Source organism: Oncorhynchus mykiss, chromosome 21, assembly GCF_013265735.2.
Source record: "Oncorhynchus mykiss isolate Arlee chromosome 21, USDA_OmykA_1.1, whole genome shotgun sequence".
NCBI classification, from domain to species: Eukaryota; Metazoa; Chordata; class Actinopteri; order Salmoniformes; family Salmonidae; genus Oncorhynchus; species Oncorhynchus mykiss.
In genome coordinates this window covers 12,744,573-12,768,599 of record NC_048585.1, presented here as the reverse complement: position 1 = coordinate 12,768,599, position 24,027 = coordinate 12,744,573, and the positions used below count along the sequence as shown (strand labels likewise).

Below are 24,027 nucleotides of genomic sequence, written 5' to 3'. Positions count from 1 at the left end.
GGAGCAGAGTTATGGGCTGATAGGAACAGTAATTATGGTACCAGGAACAGAGTTATGGGCCGATGGGAACAGTAATTATGGTACCAGGAGCAGAGTTATGGGCCAATGGGAACAGTAATTATGGGACCAGGAGCAGAGTTATGGGCCAATGGGAACAGTAATTATGGGACCAGGAGCAGAGTTATGGGCCGATGGGAACAGTAATTATGGTACCAGGAACAGAGTTATGGGCCGATGGGAACAGTAATTATGGGACCAGGAGCAGAGTTATGGGCCGATGGGAACAGTAATTATGGGACCAGGAGCAGAGTTATGGGCCGATGGGAACAGTAATTATGGTACCAGGAGCAGAGTTATGGGCCAATGGGAACAGTAATTATGGGACCAGGAACAGAGTTATGGGCTGATGGGAACAGTAGTTATGGTACCAGGAACAGAGTTATGGGCCGATGGGAACAGTAATTATGGTACCAGGAACAGAGTTATGGGCCGATGGGAACAGTAATTATGGGACCAGGAGCAGAGTTATGGGCTGATAGGAACAGTAATTATGGTACCAGGAACAGAGTTATGGGCCGATGGGAACAGTAATTATGGGACCAGGAGCAGAGTTATGGGCTGATAGGAACAGTAATTATGGTACCAGGAACAGAGTTATGGGCCGATGGGAACAGTAATTATGGGACCAGGAGCAGAGTTATGGGCCGATGGGAACAGTAATTATGGTACCAGGAGCAGAGTTATGGGCCAATGGGAACAGTAATTATGGGACCAGGAACAGAGTTATGGGCTGATGGGAACAGTAGTTATGGTACCAGGAACAGAGTTATGGGCCGATGGGAACAGTAATTATGGTACCAGGAACAGAGTTATGGGCCGATGGGAACAGTAATTATGGGACCAGGAGCAGAGTTATGGGCTGATAGGAACAGTAATTATGGTACCAGGAACAGAGTTATGGGCCGATGGGAACAGTAATTATGGGACCAGGAGCAGAGTTATGGGCTGATAGGAACAGTAATTATGGTACCAGGAACAGAGTTATGGGCCGATGGGAACAGTAATTATGGGACCAGGAGCAGAGTTATGGGCCGATGGGAACAGTAATTATGGTACCAGGAGCAGAGTTATGGGCCAATGGGAACAGTAATTATGGTACCAGGAACAGAGTTATGGGCTGATGGGAACAGTAATTATGGGACCAGGAACAGAGTTATGGGCTGATGGGAACAGTAATTATGGTACCAGGAGCAGAGTTATGGGCTGATGGGAACAGTAATTATGGTACCAGGAACAGAGTTATGGGCTGATGGGAACAGTAATTATGGTACCGGGAACAGAGTTATGGGCTGATAGGAACAGTAATTATGGTACCAGGAACAGAGTTATGGGCTGATGGGACCAGTAATTATGGGACCAGGAACAGAGTTATGGGCCGATGGGAACAGTAATTATGGGACCAGGAACAGAGTTATGGGCTGATGGGAACAGTAATTATGGTACCAGGAGCAGAGTTATGGGCCAATGGGAACAGTAATTATGGGACCAGGAGCAGAGTTATGGGCTGATGGGAACAGTAACTATGGGACCAGGAACAGAGTTATGGGCCGATGGGACCAGGAGCAGAGTTATGGGCCGATGGGAACAGTAATTATGGTACCAGGAGCAGAGTTATGGGCTGATAGGAACAGTAATTATGGTACCAGGAGCAGAGTTATGGCGATGGGAACAGTAATTATGGGACCAGGAGCAGAGTTATGGGCCGATGGGAACAGTAATTATGGTACCAGGAACAGAGTTATGGGCTGATAGGAACAGTAATTATGGTACCAGGAGCAGAGTTATGGCGATGGGAACAGTAATTATGGGACCAGGAGCAGAGTTATGGGCCGATGGGAACAGTAATTATGGTACCAGGAGCAGAGTTATGGGCCGATGGGAACAGTAATTATGGGACCAGGAGCAGAGTTATGGGCCGATGGGAACAGTAATTATGGTACCAGGAGCAGAGTTATGGGCCGATGGGAACAGTAATTATGGGACCAGGAGCAGAGTTATGGGCCGATGGGAACAGTAATTATGGTACCAGGAACAGAGTTATGGGCCGATGGGAACAGTAATTATGGCACCAGGAGCAGAGTTATGGGCCGATGGGAACAGTAATTATGGGACCAGGAGCAGAGTTATGGGCCAATGGGAACAGTAATTATGGGACCAGGAGCAGAGTTATGGGCCGATGGGAACAGTAATTATGGTACCAGGAACAGAGTTATGGGCCGATGGGAACAGTAATTATGGTACCAGGAGCAGAGTTATGGGCCGATGGGAACAGTAATTATGGGACCAGGAGCAGAGTTATGGGCCAATGGGAACAGTAATTATGGGACCAGGAACAGAGTTATGGGCCGATGGGAACAGTAATTATGGTACCAGGAGCAGAGTTATGGGCCGATGGGAACAGTAATTATGGTACCAGGAGCAGAGTTATGGGCTGATGGGAACAGTAATTATGGTACCAGGAGCAGAGTTATGGGCCGATGGGAACAGTAATTATGGTACCAGGAGCAGAGTTATGGGCCGATGGGAACAGTAATTATGGTACCAGGAACAGAGTTATGGGCCGATGGGAACAGTAATTATGGGACCAGGAGCAGAGTTATGGGCTGATAGGAACAGTAATTATGGTACCAGGAACAGAGTTATGGGCCGATGGGAACAGTAATTATGGGACCAGGAGCAGAGTTATGGGCTGATAGGAACAGTAATTATGGTACCAGGAACAGAGTTATGGGCCGATGGGAACAGTAATTATGGGACCAGGAGCAGAGTTATGGGCCGATGGGAACAGTAATTATGGTACCAGGAGCAGAGTTATGGGCCAATGGGAACAGTAATTATGGGACCAGGAACAGAGTTATGGGCTGATGGGAACAGTAGTTATGGTACCAGGAACAGAGTTATGGGCCGATGGGAACAGTAATTATGGTACCAGGAACAGAGTTATGGGCCGATGGGAACAGTAATTATGGGACCAGGAGCAGAGTTATGGGCTGATAGGAACAGTAATTATGGTACCAGGAACAGAGTTATGGGCCGATGGGAACAGTAATTATGGGACCAGGAGCAGAGTTATGGGCTGATAGGAACAGTAATTATGGTACCAGGAACAGAGTTATGGGCCGATGGGAACAGTAATTATGGGACCAGGAGCAGAGTTATGGGCCGATGGGAACAGTAATTATGGTACCAGGAGCAGAGTTATGGGCCAATGGGAACAGTAATTATGGTACCAGGAACAGAGTTATGGGCTGATGGGAACAGTAATTATGGGACCAGGAACAGAGTTATGGGCTGATGGGAACAGTAATTATGGTACCAGGAGCAGAGTTATGGGCTGATGGGAACAGTAATTATGGTACCAGGAACAGAGTTATGGGCTGATGGGAACAGTAATTATGGTACCGGGAACAGAGTTATGGGCTGATAGGAACAGTAATTATGGTACCAGGAACAGAGTTATGGGCTGATGGGACCAGTAATTATGGGACCAGGAACAGAGTTATGGGCCGATGGGAACAGTAATTATGGGACCAGGAACAGAGTTATGGGCTGATGGGAACAGTAATTATGGTACCAGGAGCAGAGTTATGGGCCAATGGGAACAGTAATTATGGGACCAGGAGCAGAGTTATGGGCTGATGGGAACAGTAACTATGGGACCAGGAACAGAGTTATGGGCCGATGGGACCAGGAGCAGAGTTATGGGCCGATGGGAACAGTAATTATGGTACCAGGAGCAGAGTTATGGGCTGATAGGAACAGTAATTATGGTACCAGGAGCAGAGTTATGGCGATGGGAACAGTAATTATGGGACCAGGAGCAGAGTTATGGGCCGATGGGAACAGTAATTATGGTACCAGGAACAGAGTTATGGGCTGATAGGAACAGTAATTATGGTACCAGGAGCAGAGTTATGGCGATGGGAACAGTAATTATGGGACCAGGAGCAGAGTTATGGGCCGATGGGAACAGTAATTATGGTACCAGGAGCAGAGTTATGGGCCGATGGGAACAGTAATTATGGGACCAGGAGCAGAGTTATGGGCCGATGGGAACAGTAATTATGGTACCAGGAGCAGAGTTATGGGCCGATGGGAACAGTAATTATGGGACCAGGAGCAGAGTTATGGGCCGATGGGAACAGTAATTATGGTACCAGGAACAGAGTTATGGGCCGATGGGAACAGTAATTATGGTACCAGGAGCAGAGTTATGGGCCGATGGGAACAGTAATTATGGGACCAGGAGCAGAGTTATGGGCCAATGGGAACAGTAATTATGGGACCAGGAACAGAGTTATGGGCCGATGGGAACAGTAATTATGGTACCAGGAGCAGAGTTATGGGCCGATGGGAACAGTAATTATGGTACCAGGAGCAGAGTTATGGGCTGATGGGAACAGTAATTATGGTACCAGGAGCAGAGTTATGGGCCGATGGGAACAGTAATTATGGTACCAGGAACAGAGTTATGGGCCGATGGGAACAGTAATTATGGGACCAGGAGCAGAGTTATGGGCCGATGGGAACAGTAATTATGGTACCAGGAAAAGAGTTATGGGCTGATGGGAACAGTAATTATGGGACCAGGAGCAGAGTTATGGGCCGATGGGAACAGTAATTATGGTACCAGGAAAAGAGTTATGGGCTGATGGGAACAGTAATTATGGTACCAGGAAAAGAGTTATGGGCCGATGGGAACAGTAATTATGGTACCAGGAGCAGAGTTATGGGCCGATGGGAACAGTAATTATGGGACCAGGAGCAGAGTTATGGGCCGATGGGAACAGTAATTATGGTACCAGGAAAAGAGTTATGGGCTGATGGGAACAGTAATTATGGTACCAGGAAAAGAGTTATGGGCTGATGGGAACAGTAATTATGGTACCAGGAAAAGAGTTATGGGCTGATAGGAACAGTAATTATGGTACCAGGAAAAGAGTTATGGGCTGATGGGAACAGTAATTATGGTACCAGGAAAAGAGTTATGGGCTGATAGGAACAGTAATTATGGTACCAGGAACAGAGTTATGGGCCGATGGGAACAGTAATTATGGTACCAGGAGCAGAGTTATGGGCTGATGGGAACAGTAATTATGGTACCAGGAACAGAGTTATGGGCCGATGGGAACAGTAATTATGGGACCAGGAGCAGAGTTATGGGCCGATGGGAACAGTAATTATGGTACCAGGAACAGAGTTATGGGCTGATAGGAACAGTAATTATGGTACCAGGAACAGAGTTATGGGCCGATGGGAACAGTAATTATGGTACCAGGAGCAGAGTTATTGGCTGATGGGAACAGTAATTATGGTACCAGGAACAGAGTTATGGGCCGATGGGAACAGTAATTATGGGACCAGGAGCAGAGTTATGGGCCGATGGGAACAGTAATTATGGGACCAGGAGCAGAGTTATGGGCCAATGGGAACAGTAATTATGGTACCAGGAGCAGAGTTATGGGCCGATGGGAACAGTAATTATGGGACCAGGAACAGAGTTATGGGCTGATGGGAACAGTAATTATGGTACCAGGAACAGAGTTATGGGCCGATGGGAACAGTAATTATGGGACCAGGAACAGAGTTATGGTCCGATGGGAACAGTAATTATGGGACCAGGAACAGAGTTATGGGCCGATGGGACCAGGAGCAGAGTTATTGGCTGATGGGAACAGTAATTATGGTACCAGGAGCAGAGTTATGGGCCAATGGGAACAGTAATTATGGTACCAGGAACAGAGTTATGGTCCGATGGGAACAGTAATTATGGGACCAGGAACAGAGTTATGGGCCGATGGGACCAGGAGCAGAGTTATTGGCTGATGGGAACAGTAATTATGGTACCAGGAACAGAGTTATTGGCTGATGGGAACAGTAATTATGGTACCAGAAGCAGAGTTATGGGCCGATGGGAACAGTAATTATGGGACCAGGAGCAGAGTTATGGGCCGATGGGAACAGTAATTATGGGACCAGGAACAGAGTTATGGGCTGATGGGAACAGTAATTATGGGACCAGGAACAGAGTTATGGGCCGATGGGACCAGGAGCAGAGTTATTGGCTGATGGGAACAGTAATTATGGTACCAGGAACAGAGTTATTGGCTGATGGGAACAGTAATTATGGTACCAGAAGCAGAGTTATGGGCCGATGGGAACAGTAATTATGGGACCAGGAGCAGAGTTATGGGCCGATGGGAACAGTAATTATGGGACCAGGAACAGAGTTATGGGCTGATGGGAACAGTAATTATGGGACCAGGAACAGAGTTATGGGCCGATGGGAACAGTAATTATGGTACCAGGAACAGAGTTATGGGCCGATGGGAACAGTAATTATGGGACCAGGAACAGAGTTATGGGCCGTTGGGAACAGTAATTACACACCACACTCCCTTCCTTGACGGGCTTTTTGTTGAGATGTTCGACGATGCCATAGATGCAGAGCGGCCCGGCGAAGCCCAGCAGATCCGCCAGGTAACGGAAGGTACTGCTGAGGAGGATGGGTCGGCCAAACGCCCGGTACATAGAGCGCCAGATGGATGGAGCCTTCTCTGGGTCCTCGGCATTCTGCTAGGAGGGGGAGGGGACAGGGATGGAAGGGTTACAACTACACAGGAGAGTTCCACTACAATGAACCTTCATCTCAGAGTGAAGATGAGACTACCTGATTACAGAGTCTGGTTCGCCAGACTACATTATTTATTTATTTAACCTTTATTTAACTAGGCAAGTCAGTTAAGAACAAATTCTTATTTTCAATGACGGCCTAGGAACAGTGGGTTAACTGCCTCGTTCAGGGGCAGAACGACAGATTTGTACCTTGTCAGCTCGGGGATTCAAACTTGCAACCATTTCGATTACTAGCCCAACTCTCTAACCACTAGGCTACCCTGCCGCCACAATTTCCGCCCCAATTGCCGCCCCAATTATAATGGACAGTCTTTAGAGATATATTCAAACCTATCCCGGGCTTGACATGTGTATAGGATACAAGTGTAATATATCTAACACACAGAGTTTTAACTGTAGAGAATCTGATCAGAATGTTCTAATTAAATTAAAGCAGGGATCCATTGAATGGTATGTCACTGCACTGGGGATCCATTGAATGGTATGTCACTGCACTGGGGATCCATTGAATGGTATGTCACTGCACTGGGGATCCATTGAATGGTATGTCACTGCACTGGGGATCCATTGAATGGTATGTCACTGCACTGGGGATCCATTGAATGGTATGTCACTGCACTGAGGATCCATTGAATGGTATGTCACTGCACTGCGGATCCATTGAATGGTATGTCACTGCACTGGGGATCCATTGAATGGTATGTCACTGCACTGGGAATCCATTGAATGGTATGTCACTGCACTGGGGATCCATTGAATGGTATGTCACTGCACTGGGGATCCATTGAATGGTATGTCACTGCACTGGGGATCCATTGAATGGTATGTCACTGCACTGGGGATCCATTGAATGGTATGTCACTGCACTGGGGATCCATTGAATGGTATGTCACTGCACTGGGGATCCATTGAATGGTATGTCACTGCACTGGGGATCCATTGAATGGTATGTCACTGCACTGAGGATCCATTGAATGGTATGTCACTGCACTGCGGATCCATTGAATGGTATGTCACTGCACTGGGGATCCATTGAATGGTATGTCACTGCACTGGGAATCCATTGAATGGTATGTCACTGCACTGGGGATCCATTGAATGGTATGTCACTGCACTGGGGATCCATTGAATGGTATGTCACTGCACTGGGGATCCATTGAATGGTATGTCACTGCACTGGGGATCCATTGAATGGTATGTCACTGTCAGAAGCAGAATATGAAACTCTGTCACTCCCTCCTCCACTCACCCTCTGATCCTCGTAGGCGTCTTTGAGCTTCAGGTAGTTGGTGAGGGCTCTCATGGCGATGGGGAGTTTGCCAATCTTCTTCAGCTCAATGGGTCTTTTATGGGCTCCTGTGATCAAGCATTCAATCCATCCAGATAATTGAACATCAATCAAAGTCATTTTAACATCAGTAGCTGTCACAAAGTACTTTACAGACACCCAGCCTGAACCCCAAACAGCAATCAATGCAGAAGCGGAAGAACAGTGGCCAGGAAAAACACCTGGAAGGAAGGAACCTAGGAAACAAACCTATAATCAGGGGGTTCATCCACCAGTATGTGGCCTTGGAGAGGAGGTTGACGAAGGGCTGGAGGAACCTCACTCCCAGGTCCTGAAGGTCCTCTGGAGGCTTTACCTTCTGGGGGTTGGCGAAGAACACGTACCTCTACACGGACACCAGGACACAAAGACAGAGACAGACACACACATACCAGGTAAAAAAGTAAAAAGCCAACAGGAGCTGAAATAAAGACCATGCATCTGCTATCAGATCACATCAGTACACCGCATCACATCCTCCTCTTCCTTCTTCTCTTTATATAGAACCTCTATGACCCCTGACCCAGGAAGCAGTCAGTCCATCAGTGTTCTAACTCACCCTGACCCTGATGACGTTGATCTCTACAGCCATGAGGAGTCCGTACAGAACGACCAGCAGGGCTGTGATACAGAACCTCAGGTGCAACACTCCAACGCCGTACTCTGCAAACTTCCACAGCTTGATGGACTTGGTGATGAACGCCAGAACCCAGTAGATAAACAGAGCTGAGGAAGGAGGAGGTTGGTCACTTCGTGCACTACTTTCCCCAGAGATGTATGACAAGTATACTTCATGATGTACAGCAGAATGGTTCATGTGTAGCGAACTGTGTTTGGGCCATCTGCCATAGCCTCTAAACTACTACACCAAAGGGAGGCTAATTCAGCGCTGCTCAAACACTAACTGTTCATTTGGAGTAATGAATGCACTGATGGTATCATTTTGACTCACCCAGCAGTAGTTTGGGGAAGTTGGAGGTTTCTATGTTGTGGTAGTACACCACAGATGTAGTGGCTGCTATGAAACCCATAAACGCTGGCATAAAGAGGTGGAGGTGATTGGTGTCCATCTGTCTGAAAGGATGGAGAGACAGGAGGTTGCATCAATACTCAAAGAAACAAAGGCACTTTGTTATGCTATGTATCTCTGCTTTATAGGTTGACGTTGTATTCAGTCTCATACAGTTAACATACAGTTAACATACAGTTAACATACAGTTAACCCAGTAGAATTCAAACTTTTTCGCCAGGATTGCCGGGGACCCCATTTTTCGCAATAATTTATCACAACCCCACCAACGAATCTAATGACACAAGCTTAAAATCAGTACATTTCTATTTTTTACATCAACAAATAACATATTTTTAAATGAAAAGAAACCAATAAATACATTTACTCATTACAATTTTATTTTTCAAATGATCCTTCTCAAAAACGCCTGTATATTGTACCATACAATAATCTGTACTCTTAATTTTTTGTCCCCCCCCCACACCAAAATTGAAATATATTTTTATCAAATGTTGTGCGACACTGAAACATGGAAGGAAGCTGGTTTTGATGCAGGGTTTGTGATGCGTCAGACGATGGCTCCGATCATAGCTTTGTGTTACTGCAGCATTGTGGAGGATCTTATTGGTTGCAGTCTGGGTAAACTGGAGAGTGGGGTTATTTTGAGGGACAGTGGTTTCATTTTTCTATAAACATTGGTCTGGAGGGAAGCAAGGAAATGCAATAGTTCACTGCACCTGAAACTTGGGAGTCATTCGTTTTAGCATTCAACAATGACAGAGAGGAATAGCACTTCTTCTGTAATCTCAGCAACGCAGAACAAAATCTCATGTGAACACTGGCTTCTGACCAGCTACTAACGTTTCCTTTTCCACAGTACACTACCTCTTTGGTAACAGGAAGTAGTTTTAGGGGGTTTCTTACTTGTTGGAGACGATTCCCTCAGCGATCTCACAGACGTGGACAAACAGCAGAGTGAATGTGAGGATCCAGCGCAGGTTGTGTCCAGGGAAGTGGAGCCAGGTGTTATGGTGGATCTGAACCTTAGAGCTCTGACTGCCCCAGCCTAGGGGGAGGGAAGTGGAGCCAGGTGTTATGGTGGATCTGAACCTAAGAGCTCTGACTGCCCCAGGCTAGGGGGAGGGGAGTGGAGCCAGGTGTTATGGTGGATCTGAACCTAAGAGATCTGACTGCCCCAGCCTAGGAGAACACACACACTCAGATAAACAGGAACATAATAATCCACAAGTAATCCAAGTAATGACGTTACTCATTTAGAGTAATCCAAAGGATTACATTAATGATAACTTTATTTGTCATGTAATCTGTAATCAGTAACAGATGAAGTACACAGATAAACACAGCAGTTAATTCTAAAGCAATCTGCATTATCAAGGTTTTCCTGCCAAACAATGAAAGTCATGGATATTCTGGGTGACTCTTGGATAATGCAGGCAACTTTGACAAGTGCCCTCAATGGTCACCTGTTTGTAAACCTTTAAGTCTAATGGTCAACGTTAACTGTTTGTAAACCTTTAAGTCTAATGGTCACCGTTAACTGTTTGTAAACCTATAAGACCAATGGTGAACTTTAGCTGTTTGTAAACCTATAAGACCAATGGTGAACTTTAGCTGTTTGTAAACCTATAAGACCAATGGTGAACTTTAGCTGTTTGTAAACCTATAAGACCAATGGTGAACTTTAGCTGTTTGTAAACCTATAAGACCAATGGTGACCTTTAACTGTTCTTTAAATCTAAAGGTCAAAGCAAACCCTCAGAACATACACTAACACAGAAACCGTGTCTCCATAAACACTCAGAACATACAGTAACACAGAAACCGTGTCTCCATAAACACACAGAACATACAGTAACACAGAAACCGTGTCTCCATAAACACTCAGAACATACAGTAACACAGAAACAGTGTCTCCATAAACACTCAGAACATACAGTAACACAGAAACAGTGTCTCCATAAACACACAGAACATACAGTAACACAGAAACAGTGTCTCCATAAACACTCAGAACATACACTAACACAGAAACCGTGTCTCCATAAACACTCAGAACATACAGTAACACAGAAACAGTGTCTCCATAAACACACAGAACATACAGTAACACAGAAACAGTGTCTCCATAAACACTCAGAACATACAGTAACACAGAAACAGTGTCTCCATAAACACTCAGAACATACAGTAACACAGAAACAGTGTCTCCATAAACACTCAGAACATACAGTAACACAGAAACAGTGTCTCCATAAACACACAGAACATACAGTAACACAGAAACAGTGTCTCCATAAACACACAGAACATACACTAACACAGAAACCGTGTTTCCATAAACACACAGAACATACAGTAACACAGAAACAGTGTCTCCATAAACACTCAGAACATACAGTAACACAGAAACCGTGTCTCCATAAACACACAGAACATACAGTAACACAGAAACAGTGTCTCCATTAACACTCAGAATATACAGTAACACAGAAACAGTGTCTCCATAAACACACAGAACATACAGTAACACAGAAACAGTGTCTCCATAAACACTCAGAACATACAGTAACACAGAAACAGTGTCTCCATAACGTATCACCGCCGGGTACGGCAACTGCTCCGCCCACAACCGTAAGGCTCTCCAGAGGGTAGTGAGGTCTGCTCCGCCCACAACCGTAAGGCTCTCCAGAGGGTAGTGAGGTCTGCTCCGCCCACAACCGTAAGGCTCTCCAGAGGGTAGTGAGGTCTCCTCCGCCCACAACCGTAAGGCTCTCCAGAGGGTAGTGAGGTCTGCTCCGCCCACAACCGTAAGTCTCTCCAGAGGGTAGTGAGGTCTGCTCCGCCCACAACTGTAAGGCTCTCCAGAGGGTAGTGAGGTCTGCTCCGCCCACAACCGTAAGTCTCTCCAGAGGGTAGTGAGGTCTGCTCCGCCCACAACCGTAAGTCTCTCCAGTGGGTAGTGAGGTCTGCTCGGCCCACAACCGTAAGTCTCTCCACAGGGTAGTGAGGTCTGTGGTGATCGATGGTATCAAAAGCAGCACTAAGGTCTAGGAGCACGAGGACAGATGCAGAGCCTCGGTCCGATGCCATTAAAATGCCATTTACCACCTTCACAAGTGCAGTTTCAGTGCTATGATGGGGTCTAAAACCAGACTGAAGCATTTCGTATACATTGTTTGTCTTCAGGAAGGCAGAGAGTTGCTGCGCAACAGCCTTTTCTACAATTTTTGAGAGGAATGGAAGATTCGATATAGGACGATAGTTTTTTATATTTTCTGGGTCAAGGTTTGGCTTTTTCAAGAGAGGCTTTATTACTGACACTTTTAGTGAGTTTGGTACACATCCGGTGGATAGAGAGCCGTTTATTATGTTCAACATAGGAGGGCCAAGCACAGGAAGCAGCTCTTTCAGTAGTTTAGTTGGAATAGGGTCCAGTATGCAGCTTGAAGGTTTAGAGGCCATGATTATTTTCATCATTGTGTCAAGAGATATAGTACTAAAACACTTGAGCGTCTCTCTTGATCCTAGGTCCTGGCAGAGTTGTGCAGACACAGGACAACTGAGCTTTGAAGGAATACGCAGATTTAAAGAGGAGTCCGTAATTTGCTTTCTAATAATCATAATCTTTTCCTCAAAGAAGTTCATGAATTTATCACTGCTAAAGTGAAAGCCATCCTCTCTTGGGGAATGCTGCTTTTTAGTTAGCTTTGCGACAGTATCAAAAAGGAATTTCGGATTGTTCTTATTTTCCTAAATTAAGTTAGAAAAATAGGATGATTGAGCAGCAGTAAGGGCTCTTCGGTACTGCATGGTACTGTCTTTCCAAGCTAGTCGGAAGACTTCCAATTTGGTGTGGCGCCATTTCCGTTCCAATTTTCTGGAAGCTTGCTTCAGAGCTCGGGTATTTTCTGTGTACCAGGGAGCTAGTTTCTTATGAGAAATGTTTTTAGTTTTTAGGGGTGCAACTGCATCTAGGGTATTGCGCAAGGTTAAATTGAGTTCCTCAGTTAGGTGTTTAACTGATTTTTGTCCTCTGACTTCCTTGGGTAGACAGAGGGAATCTGGAAGGACATCAAGGAATCTTTGTGTTGTCTGTGAATTTATAGCACGACTTTTGATGTTCCTTGGTTGGGTTCTGAGCAGATTATTTGTTGCGATTGCAAACGTAATAAAATGATGGTCCGATAGTCCAGGATTATGAGGAAAAACATTAAGATCCACAACATTTATTCCATGGGACAAAACTAGGTCCAGAGTATGACTGTGACAGTGAGTAGGTCCAGAGACATGTTGGATAAAACGCACTGAGTCGATGATGGCTCCGAAAGCCTTTTGGAGTGGGTCTGTGGACTTTTCCATGTGAATATTAAAGTCACCAAAAATTTGAATATTATCTGCTATGACTACAAGGTCCGATAGGAATTCAGGGAACTCAATGAGGAACGCTGTGTATGGCCCAGGAGGCCTGTAAACAGTAGCTATAAAAAAGTGGTTGGGTAGGCTGCATAGATTTCATGACTAGAAGCTCAAAAGACAAAAACGTCATTTTTATTTTTTTGTAAATTGAAATTTGCTATCGTAAATGTTAGCAACACCTCCGCCTTTGCGGGATGCACAGGGGATATGGTCACTAGTGTAGCCAGGAGGTGAGGCCTCATTTAACACAGTAAATTAATCAGGCTTAAGCCATGTTTCAGTCAGGCCAATCACATCAAGATTATGATCAGTGATTAGTTCATTGACTATAATTGCCTTTGAAGTGAGGGGTCTAACATTAAGTAGCCCTATTTTGAGATGTGAGGTATCATGATCTCTTTCAATAATGACAGGAATGGAGGTGGTCTTTATCCTAGTGAGATTGCTAAGGCGAACACCGCCATGTTTAGTTTTGCCCAACCTAGGTCGAGGCACAGACACGGTCTCAATGGTGATAGCTGAGCTGACTACACTGACTGTGCTAGTGGCAGACTCCACTATGCTGGCAGGCTGGCTAACAGCCTGCTACCTGGCCTGCACCCTATTTCATTGTGGAGCTAGGGGAGTTAGAGCCCTGTCTATGTTGGTAGATAAGATGAGAGCACCCCTCCAGCTAGGATGGAGTCCGTCACTCCTCAGCAGGTCAGGCTTGGTCCTGTTTGTGGGTGAGTCCCAGAAAGAGGGCCAATTATCTACAAATTCTATATTTTGGGAGGGGCAGAAGACAGACCACATTCTTTTGGAGAGATTGGAAACCCAAATTGGTCTACACGGACAAGTTCTGGCCTGGTTTAGATCTTATCTGTCGGAAAGATATCAGTTTGTCTCTGTGAATGGTTTGTCCTCTGACAAATCAACTGTAAATTTTGGTGTTCCTCAAGGTTCCGTTTTAGGACCATTATTGTTTTCATTATATATTTTACCTCTTGGGGATGTTATTCGAAAACATAATGTTAACTTTCACTGCTATGCGGATGACACACAGCTGTACATTTCAATGAAACATGGTGAAGCCCCAAAATTGCCCTTGCTAGAAGCATGTGTTTCAGACATAAGGAAGTGGATGGCTGCAAACTTTCTACTTTTAAATTTGGACAAAACAGAGATGCTTGTTCTAGGTCCCAAGAAACAAAGAGATCTTCTGTTGAATCTGACAATTAGTCTTAATGGTTGTACAGTCGTCTCAAATAAAACTGTGAAGGACCTCGGCGTTACTCTGGACCCTGATCTCTCTTTTGAAGAACATATCAAGACCATTTCAAGGACAGCTTTTTTCCATCTACGTAACATTGCAAAAATCCGAAACTTTCTGTCCAAAAATGATGCAGAAAAATTAATCCACGCTTTTGTCACTCATAGGTTAGACTACTACAATGCTCTACTTTCCGGCTACCCGGATAAAGCACTAAATAAACTTCAGTTAGTGCTAAATACGGCTGCTAGAATCCTGACTAGAACCCAAAAATTTTATCATATTACTCCAGTGCTAGCCTCCCTACACTGGCTTCCTGTCAAAGCAAGGGCTGATTTCAAGGTTTTACTGCTAACCTACAAAGCATTACATGGGCTTGCTCCTACCTATCTCTCTGATTTGGTCCTGCCGTACATACCTACACGTACGCTACGGTCACAAGACGCAGGCCTCCTAATTGTCCCTAGAATTTCTAAGCAAACAGCTGGAGGCAGGGCTTTCTCCTATAGAGCTCCATTGTTATGGAACGGTCTGCCTACCCATGTCAGAGACGCAAACTCGGTCTCAACCTTTAAGTCTTTACTGAAGATTCATCTCTTCAGTGGGTCATATGATTGAGTGTAGTCTGGCCCAGGAGTGGGAAGGTGAACGGAAAGGCTCTGGAGCAACGAACTGGCCTTGCTGTCTCTGCCTGGCCGGTTCCCCTCTTTCCACTGGGATTCTCTGCCTCAAACCCTATTACAGGGGCTGAGTCACTGGCTTACTGGGGCTCTCTCATGCCGTCCCTAGAAGGGTTGCGTCACCTGAGTGGGTTGATTCACTGATGTGGTCATCCTGTCTGGGTTGGCGCCCCCCCTTGGGTTGTGCCATGGCGGAGATCTTTGTGGGCTACACTCGGCCTTGTCTCAGGATGGTAAATTGGTGGTTGAAGATATCCCTCTAGTGGTGTGGGGGCTGTGCTTTGGCAAAGTGGGTGGGGTTATATCCTTCCTGTTTGGCCCTGTCTGGGGGTGTCCTCGGATGGGGCCACAGTGTCTCCTGACCCCTCCTGTCCCAGCCTCCAGTATTTATGCTGCAGTAGTTTATGTGTCGGGGGGCTAGGGTCAGTTTGTTATATCTGGAGTACTTCTCCTGTCCTATTCGGTGTACTGTGTGAATCTAAGTGTGCGTTCTCTAATTCTCTCCTTCTCTCTTTCTTTCTCTCTCTCGGAGGACCTGAGCCCTAGGACCATGCCCCAGGACTACCTGACATGATGACTCCTTGCTGTCCCCAGTCCACCTGGCCGTGCTGCTGCTCCAGTTTCAACTGTTCTGCCTTATTATTATTCGACCATGCTGGTCATTTATGAACATTTGAACATCTTGGCCATGTTCTGTTATAATCTCCACCCGGAACAGCCAGAAGAGGACTGGCCACCCCACATAGCCTTGTTCCTCTCTAGGTTTCTTCCTAGGTTTTGGCCTTTCTAGGGAGTTTTTCCTAGCCACCGTGCTTCTACACCTGCATTGCTTGCTGTTTGGGGTTTTAGGCTGGGTCTCTGTACAGCACTTTGAGATATCAGCTGATGTACGAAGGGCTATATAAATACATTTGATTTGATTTGATTCACCCCGCTATCATCCAGAAGGTGAGGTCAGTACAGGTGCATCAAAGCAGGGACCGAGAGACTGAAAAACAGCTTCTATCTCAAGGCCATCAGATTGTTAAACAGCCATCACTAGCACAGAGAGACTAGTGCTGATTCAAATATCTAGCCACTTTAATAATTAAAAATTGGATGTAATAAATGTATCACTAGTCACTTTAAACAATACCACTTTCTATAATGTTTACATACCCTACATTACTCATCTCATATGTATATACTGTACTCTATACCATCTACTGCATCTTGCCAATGTCATTCAGCCATCACTCATCCATATATTTTTATGTACATATTCTTATTCATTCCTTTACACTTGTGTGTATAAGGTAGTTGTGAAATTGTTAGATTACTTGTTAGATATTACTGCATGGTCGGAACTAGAAGCACAAGCATTTCGCTACACTCGCATTAACATCTGCTAACCATGTGTATGTGACCAATACAATTTGATTTGATTTGATTTTAAATGAAAAACACACACACAAAGATTTGACCAGGAAGCATCAGTTAATGTTTTCCTCAGGGACTGGGCTGCTAGTCAGAGCCATTCCCATTAAGCAGATGAGCAACAGACACACCCAGTCAGTTTCCCCAGAGTAGGCCTTCTAGAACAACACAACAATAGATTGTTATCAGTAAACGTTGGGTTAAAGTGCAGAACGTTGGATTTGTCTGCTGGGGGGCAGAGAGGCCCCCACTCCGCTAAAACCATTGACAACTGCGTGACATTTTCAAGGAGTTGCCAACTAAAAGTTACCAAGCATGCTTTTCACCATCAGTAAACATAGTTAATGTCATTTTAGATAGGCTACAGTACGTGAGGGTAGCATATTGATTCGGCATGTAGCTAACTAGCTAAGGAAGCAACGTGTGTTTTTTTTTAGCTTGCTTCATCAGAGAAGACTTTTGGAAAGAGCTCGAAATCAGCTAGTAGCCTATATTTTGAGTCTAAAATTGTCCTGGTGAAGTTGTCTCCTCGCCACTTCTGGCAAGCAAATCAAACAATATTTAGAGATAATGACCTAGCTAATTTATCCACGTAAAGTTAGCTGTTAGCTGTTAGCTAGCCAAATTGATGTGATTGGGGAAATTACATGATAAGAGAGTGATGCTGAGAGTCAGATCTTTCCCTTTAAAATGCTTGTCAAACAAAAAACAATGATTCCCAAGTTGAACAAACCAGACCCTTATATGCACAAGGACGACTTTTAACAACTTCCACTGAACATGTTACAAGAACACATTTACACCAGTGCAGATGTTACATCTGCACTGGTGTAAATGTGTTCTTGTAACATGTTCAGTGGAAGTTGTTAAAAGTCGTCCTTGTGCATATAAGGGTCTGGTTTGTTCAACTTGGGAATCATTGTTTGTTTGTTAACAGAATAATGGCTTGTGCTGTCGGTGCCGTCATTCTGTTACCAAATTTTGCATCTGACCTGTTCTTCAAGAAAACTTGTTTTTCTATGTTTTCTCACAGTCCCACAACAACTCAGAGACCACGATCCCACAGTCCCACAGTCCTCCTGCTCAGTTAGATAAAGTCTGGGCCAGAGCCAGGAGTCTAACCAGCTGTTCTGTGGTCTGGGGAAAGCTGTTTTATGTTGACTGGGGAAAATGAGACTGACAGCCAGCAGATCAATGAAGAACACATTTTTTTATTTAACTAGGCAGTTCAGTTTCAGAACAAATTCTTATTTTCAATGACTGCCTAGAAACAGTGGGTTAACTGCCTTGTTCAGCGTCACAATGACGGATTTTTACCTTGTCAGCTCGATGAATCGATCTAGCAACTTTTCGGTTGCTAGTCCAACTCTCTAATCACCAGGCTACCTGCCACCCCACATACAGACCAGTGCTGAATGTCCCACACAAGATCAATCATAGGGCTTTACACAGAGTTTCCTATCTTCTACACAGGACTGTGAGTCTGTAACAGTGGAATTGATTAAACCCAGTCGGTGGTCAGTAGGCGTTATGCTGCTTTATATGAACGGTGAGACTGAAAGAATAAATAAATGAAATAAAAAAATAGCTTGTATACAGTGCAGCATCTTAATACTGCTTTCTGTTGGTGAAGCAGGTGTGGGGGAGGACAGTAGCTTGAATATAGTGCAGCATCTTAATACTGCTTTCTGTTGGTGAAGCAGGTGTGGGGGAGGACAGTAGCTTGAATATAGTGCAGCATCTTAATACTGCTTTCTGTTGGTGAAGCAGGTGTGGGGGATGACAGTAGCTTGAATATAGTGCAGCATCTTAATACTGCTTTCTGTTGGTGAAGCAGGTGTGGGGGAGGACAGTAGCTTGAATATAGTGCAGCATCTTAATACTGCTTTCTGTTGGTGAAGCAGGTGTGGGGGATGACAGTAGCTTGAATATAGTGCAGCATCTTAATACTGCTTTCTGTTGGTGAAGCAGGTGTGGGGGATGACAGTAGCTTGAATATAGTGCAGCATCTTAATACTGCTTTCTGTTGGTGAAGCAGGTGTGGGGGAGGACAGTAGCTTGAATATAGTGCAGCATCTTAATACTGCTTTCTGTTGGTGAAGCAGGTGTGGGGGAGGACAGTAGCTTGAATATAGTGCAGCATCTTAATACTGCTTTCTGTTGGTGAAGCAGGTGTGGGGGATGACAGTAGCTTGAATATAGTGCAGCATCTTAATACTGCTTTCTGTTGGTGAAGCAGGTGTGGGGGATGACAGTAGCTTGAATATAGTGCAGCATCTTAATACTGCTTTCTGTTGGTGAAGCAGGTGTGGGGGATGACAGTAGCTTGAATATAGTGCAGCATCTTAATACTGCTTTCTGTTGGTGAAGCAGGTGTGGGGGAGGACAGTAGCTTGAATATAGTGCAGCATCTTAATACTGCTTTCTGTTGGTGAAGCAGGTGTGGGGGATGACAGTAGCTTGTATACAGTGCAGCATCTTAATACTGCTTTCTGTTGGTGAAGCAGGTGTGGGGGAGGACAGTAGCTTGAATATAGTGCAGCATCTTAATACTGCTTTCTGTTGGTGAAGCAGGTGTGGGGGAGGACAGTAGCTTGAATATAGTGCAGCATCTTAATACTGCTTTCTGTTGGTGAAGCAGGTGTGGGGGATGACAGTAGCTTGAATATAGTGCAGCATCTTAATACTGCTTTCTGTTGGTGAAGCAGGTGTGGGGGAGGACAGTAGCTTGAATATAGTGCAGCATCTTAATACTGCTTTCTGTTGGTGAAGCAGGTGTGGGGGATGACAGTAGCTTGTATACAGTGCAGCATCTTAATACTGCTTTCTGTTGGTGAAGCAGGTGTGGGGGAGGACAGTAGCTTGAATATAGTGCAGCATCTTAATACTGCTTTCTGTTGGTGAAGCAGGTGTGGGGGAGGACAGTAGCTTGAATATAGTGCAGCATCTTAATACTGCTTTCTGTTGGTGAAGCAGGTGTGGGGGATGACAGTAGCTTGTATACAGTGCAGCATCTTAATACTGCTTTCTGTTGGTGAAGCAGGTGTGGGGGAGGACAGTAGCTTGAATATAGTGCAGCATCTTAATACTGCTTTCTGTTGGTGAAGCAGGTGTGGGGGAGGACAGTAGCTTGTATACAGTGCAGCATCTTAATACTGCTTTCTGTTGGTGAAGCAGGTGTGGGGGATGACAGTAGCTTGAATATAGTGCAGCATCTTAATACTGCTTTCTGTTGGTGAAGCAGGTGTGGGGGATGACAGTAGCTTGAATATAGTGCAGCAACATAACAGTGTTTTCTGTTGGTGAAGCAGGTGTGGGGGATGACAGTAGCTTGTATATAGTGCAGCATCTTAATACTGTTTTCTGTTGGTGAAGCAGGTGTGGGGGATGACAGTAGCTTGAATATAGTGCAGCAACATAACAGTGTTTTCTGTTGGTGAAGCAGGTGTGGGGGATGACAGTAGCTTGAATATAGTGCAGCAACATAACAGTGTTTTCTGTTGGTGAAGCAGGTGTGGGGGATGAAAGGATTGTTACCAAAGGCATCCTTGAATCGTGTTGCTTTGGGATTGTCACGAACACACCCACATTAACACCCACACAAACACAGACCATCAGAGCTAAAGCAATTATGTCCCTTTCTGATCCCATTGTGTCCCCTTCTGAGCCTGTTCTGTCCCCTTCTGAGCCTGTTCTGTCCCCTTCTGAGCCTGTTCTGTCCCCTTTTGATTATATTCTGTCCCCTTCTGAGTCGGTTCTGTCCCCTTCTGAGCCTGTTCTGTCCCCTTCTGAGCCTATTCTGTCCCCTTCTGAGCTTATTCTGTCCCCTTCTGAGCCTATTCTGTCCCCTTCTAAGCCAATTCTGTCCCATTCTGAGCCTGTTCTGTCCCCTTTTGATTCTATTCTGTCCCCTTCTGAGCTTATTCTGTCCCCTTCTGAGCCTGTTCTGTCCCCTTTTGATTATATTCTGTCCCCTTCTGAGCCTGTTCTGTCCCCTTCTGAGCCTGTTCTGTCCCCTTCTGAGCCTATTCTGTCCCCTTCTGAGCTTATTCTGTCCCCTTCTGAGCCTATTCTGTCCCCTTATAAGCCAATTCTGTCCCATTCTGAACCTATTCTGTCCCCTTCTGAGCCTATTCTGTCCCCTTCTGAGCCTGTTCTGTCCCCTTCTGATTCTATTCTGTCCCCTTCTAAGCCTGTTCTGTCCCCTTCTGCCCCTATTCTGTCCCTTTTTGAGCCCGTTTTGTTCCCCTCTGGACCAATTCTGTCCATGTTTCTGTTAAACCTTTTTCTGTGTGATCTCTATGATTAAAGGTTGTCACATGTGCACGCACGCACACACAAACACACACACACATCATGAAGGTAAAGGACTATGCATGGTCCACGTACCAATGAAGAGGATAGGGAAGGTGATGAACAGCAGGAAGACGTGAGGGACCAGGTTGAGGGCGTCCACGAAGCAGCCATTGTTCAACATCCCCGTATCCACACTGTAGGCATTCTTGGTCACATTGTTGCCACAGAACGACAGGCCAGCCATGCCACCTTATTGGTCCAGAGAAGCCTGGGGGGAGGATCCAAGCCACAAAACTGTCAATCAAGTCAAGAGCACCAGCTTGTCTAGTGGTTGGACAATGGAGAGGTAAACAATGAAAGTGGTCTGGCCGTAATGCTCTTTTAAAGGTGAATCAGCTTTTAAAAAACACAGGATACATTAGTAAGACTAAAGTGCTTTTATGATTCAAATAACATTAGCCAACGGATACGGTGCTTTCAATATAGAGACTCTTTATGTAGTGTTGTGGCGTCTCTCTTGTCTTGATGTGTGTTTTGTCCTATTTTTTAAATCCCAGCCCCTGTTCCCGCAGGAGGCCTTTTGGTGTGTCGTCATTGTAAATAATAATTCATTCTTAACTGACTTGCCTAGTTAAATACAGGTTAAGTAAAACATTTAAAATAAACTATGCTTAGAGAGTTTACATGGATCAATAATCATTAAAGGGAGGAATGCACCATACTATTTCCCAAGACTTGACTTTTTCTAATGCAATTTGTGTTAATGCCTGTCCTTGACAACAGAGACTTCACTAACCTCTGTTGACATGGTTGACAACACTGAAACTAAGAGCAGTGCACTGTTCTTCACCCGCCTACACCAATTCTTCAAGGAACTACACTGGCACCACAAGTCAAACTGGAATATCTCACTACACAAATTTACCTCTGCTTTATTCTGTTTTTCAAGACATGAAATGATGGTACATCTTGATGAGGAATGATCTAGTCTGATGATAGAGAAGGTTGCGGTTTATTCTAGAGAAGCATCACTGACATCCAAGAACTGCTCATCTTATTCCCCCCCTTTCTAAACACAAGTCCTGTTGGCTCTCAAAATAATGGAGCCAATCACATGAAATAATTAACAAACAAATGTTGCCAAACGATGTTAAAATTCGTAGGTTTAATATTTATATAGGGCTTTTATACCAAAAGCATATTATACAAGTAGTTGTCCAATTGAAGCTGGAAAGTCGTTTCCGAATGTTATTCTGATAAGAACTCAACACCACTCACAAGAAGAGTCGTTTTCAGACCTCTCCTATGAGTTATATGACCATGTAGCTGAACACATGGCACAACATAGCATATACGGCCATAACAGAATAATAATAGAGATCAATGTAGCTTACCTCAGAGAAGTGTCCTTATTGACGCGGTTTCATTCACGTCGCTTGGTTTTTGGAGACAGTAACCACACAGCATAAATTGGAGGTGGTTATTTTTAGCCTTATAGCGCATCGGCTGGCCATACTGCTCCCCCCTATCGGATTTCAAAACTTGACCAAGTCTGGTGAGGCAAACTTCCCTTGCCGCTAGGTTCCAGCACCAACCATGTGGTGGGGTAAGGTACATGTGTAGGAATGGTAGACATACTGTAGCAGGCTACAACGTAAGGGTTCGGTTTTATAAAACAGATTCATATTTTTAAGAGGGTTCCATTTCTTAGGCAAAGGCTTCAGTAAATATTTACATATGTTTTTATGACCACACAAACTGTATTCTGTGACTGAATATAAATATACGATTTGTCCATATAGTTTATACTTGGAATTGACATGTCTCCTACAAGGACATGGGAGGACCTTGGATAGATAGGCAAGTCTACAACTGACCTCTAGGCTACAATTCTATTGTTAGGCGCAATGAACCAGTAGCCTACAGATGTATGCGGTCAGCAGGTACAACGATGAATCGGACGTGTATGTGAAGTAAACTTGCCATTGACCTTAGGAATGTGCAATTATTGTAGGCAAAAAAACTTCGTTTATTATACTAATCATTGTATCTTTTGGAACCGTTTCATATCTCGAGGTGCGCGGTTTAGATGACAAGGGGTACACATCATGTGACCTGACAATGTGTGAATATTATCATCAGACCGAGTCAAATGAAATAAATATTAGGCTTTCTGAGACCATGTATGCAGTTAGTAGGCTATCCGCATTACTTACCCCTATCTACGGCTCCGCTGTGTTCCGTCGGTTTTTTTAGACGCGTCCTGTTGTGGGATGTCTTGTCTTGTCCGGTCATTGATTTTATCCTGGTGAGATTTGTGAAATGATGCAATGGAGGACGCTGCCGTTCTGAAGCGAATTCATTCATTCCATTAGAACTGCGCTCGCATCGTCAGTAGCAGCATCGTATGATTATTGTGTCCACTCCTACACGGTGGAAAGACGTGGCTTTCTGCAGAAATATCACTCAGACAAAGGAGTGAGTAATGACAATATCACGTTATTTAGGTCACCTAAAAAAAAGGGGGAGTTATCACTTAACGGTTGTGTTTTATTCCGCCGTTTTACCCAAATGATATAGGTAAACGTTTCAGACAGTTCTGTTCTCGTTAAGTTAAAATAAAACGTAAATTGGTAACACATGATGGATGGATCACGTGCCATTACGCCGACAGACATAAAGCAACCAACATCAGCAAATATGAATTTAGGTCGTTGCATTATCAGTGTGACAATATGAAGATGTAAGCTACAGTGTTGAATTATGTAATAGCCTACACTAGGCTACACAGTGACCATGTTTCCTCAACAAAGAATGATTTCTCCTGATTAAGATGACTGATTGAGCAGACCATTTCTTGCAGACAACACTTGCTCGCTGTCTCCTGCATAGGCCTCTGGTTCGTGGCTAT

The 24,027-nt window shown here is 44.8% G+C and overlaps 1 protein-coding gene across 11 annotated transcripts in view; it reads right to left on the bottom strand.

Moving 5' to 3' along the window:
• Positions 1-23,600, bottom strand: part of LOC110490810 (ATP-binding cassette sub-family C member 9) — an 80,755-nt gene extending 57,155 nt beyond the window's left edge. For 2 of the 11 annotated variants that reach the window (XM_036956932.1, XM_036956934.1), the window contains exons 1-8: positions 22,511-22,740; positions 21,210-21,384; positions 9,960-10,101; positions 8,976-9,097; positions 8,583-8,749; positions 8,234-8,369; positions 7,946-8,052; positions 6,451-6,636 (exon numbers count right to left, since the gene is read on the bottom strand). In XM_036956932.1, the coding sequence (XP_036812827.1) occupies positions 6,451-6,636; positions 7,946-8,052; positions 8,234-8,369; positions 8,583-8,749; positions 8,976-9,097; positions 9,960-10,101; positions 21,210-21,360 (1,011 nt within the window). In that variant the 5' untranslated portion in view covers positions 21,361-21,384; positions 22,511-22,740. Of the gene's footprint in view, positions 1-6,450; positions 6,637-7,945; positions 8,053-8,233; positions 8,370-8,582; positions 8,750-8,975; positions 9,098-9,959; positions 10,102-21,209; positions 21,385-22,510; positions 22,746-23,332 lie in introns of those variants that run through there. The other 9 variants (XM_036956931.1, XM_036956936.1, XM_036956930.1 and 6 more) reach the window with 9 other exon arrangements.
• Between the last annotated feature and the right edge of the window lie 427 nt (positions 23,601-24,027).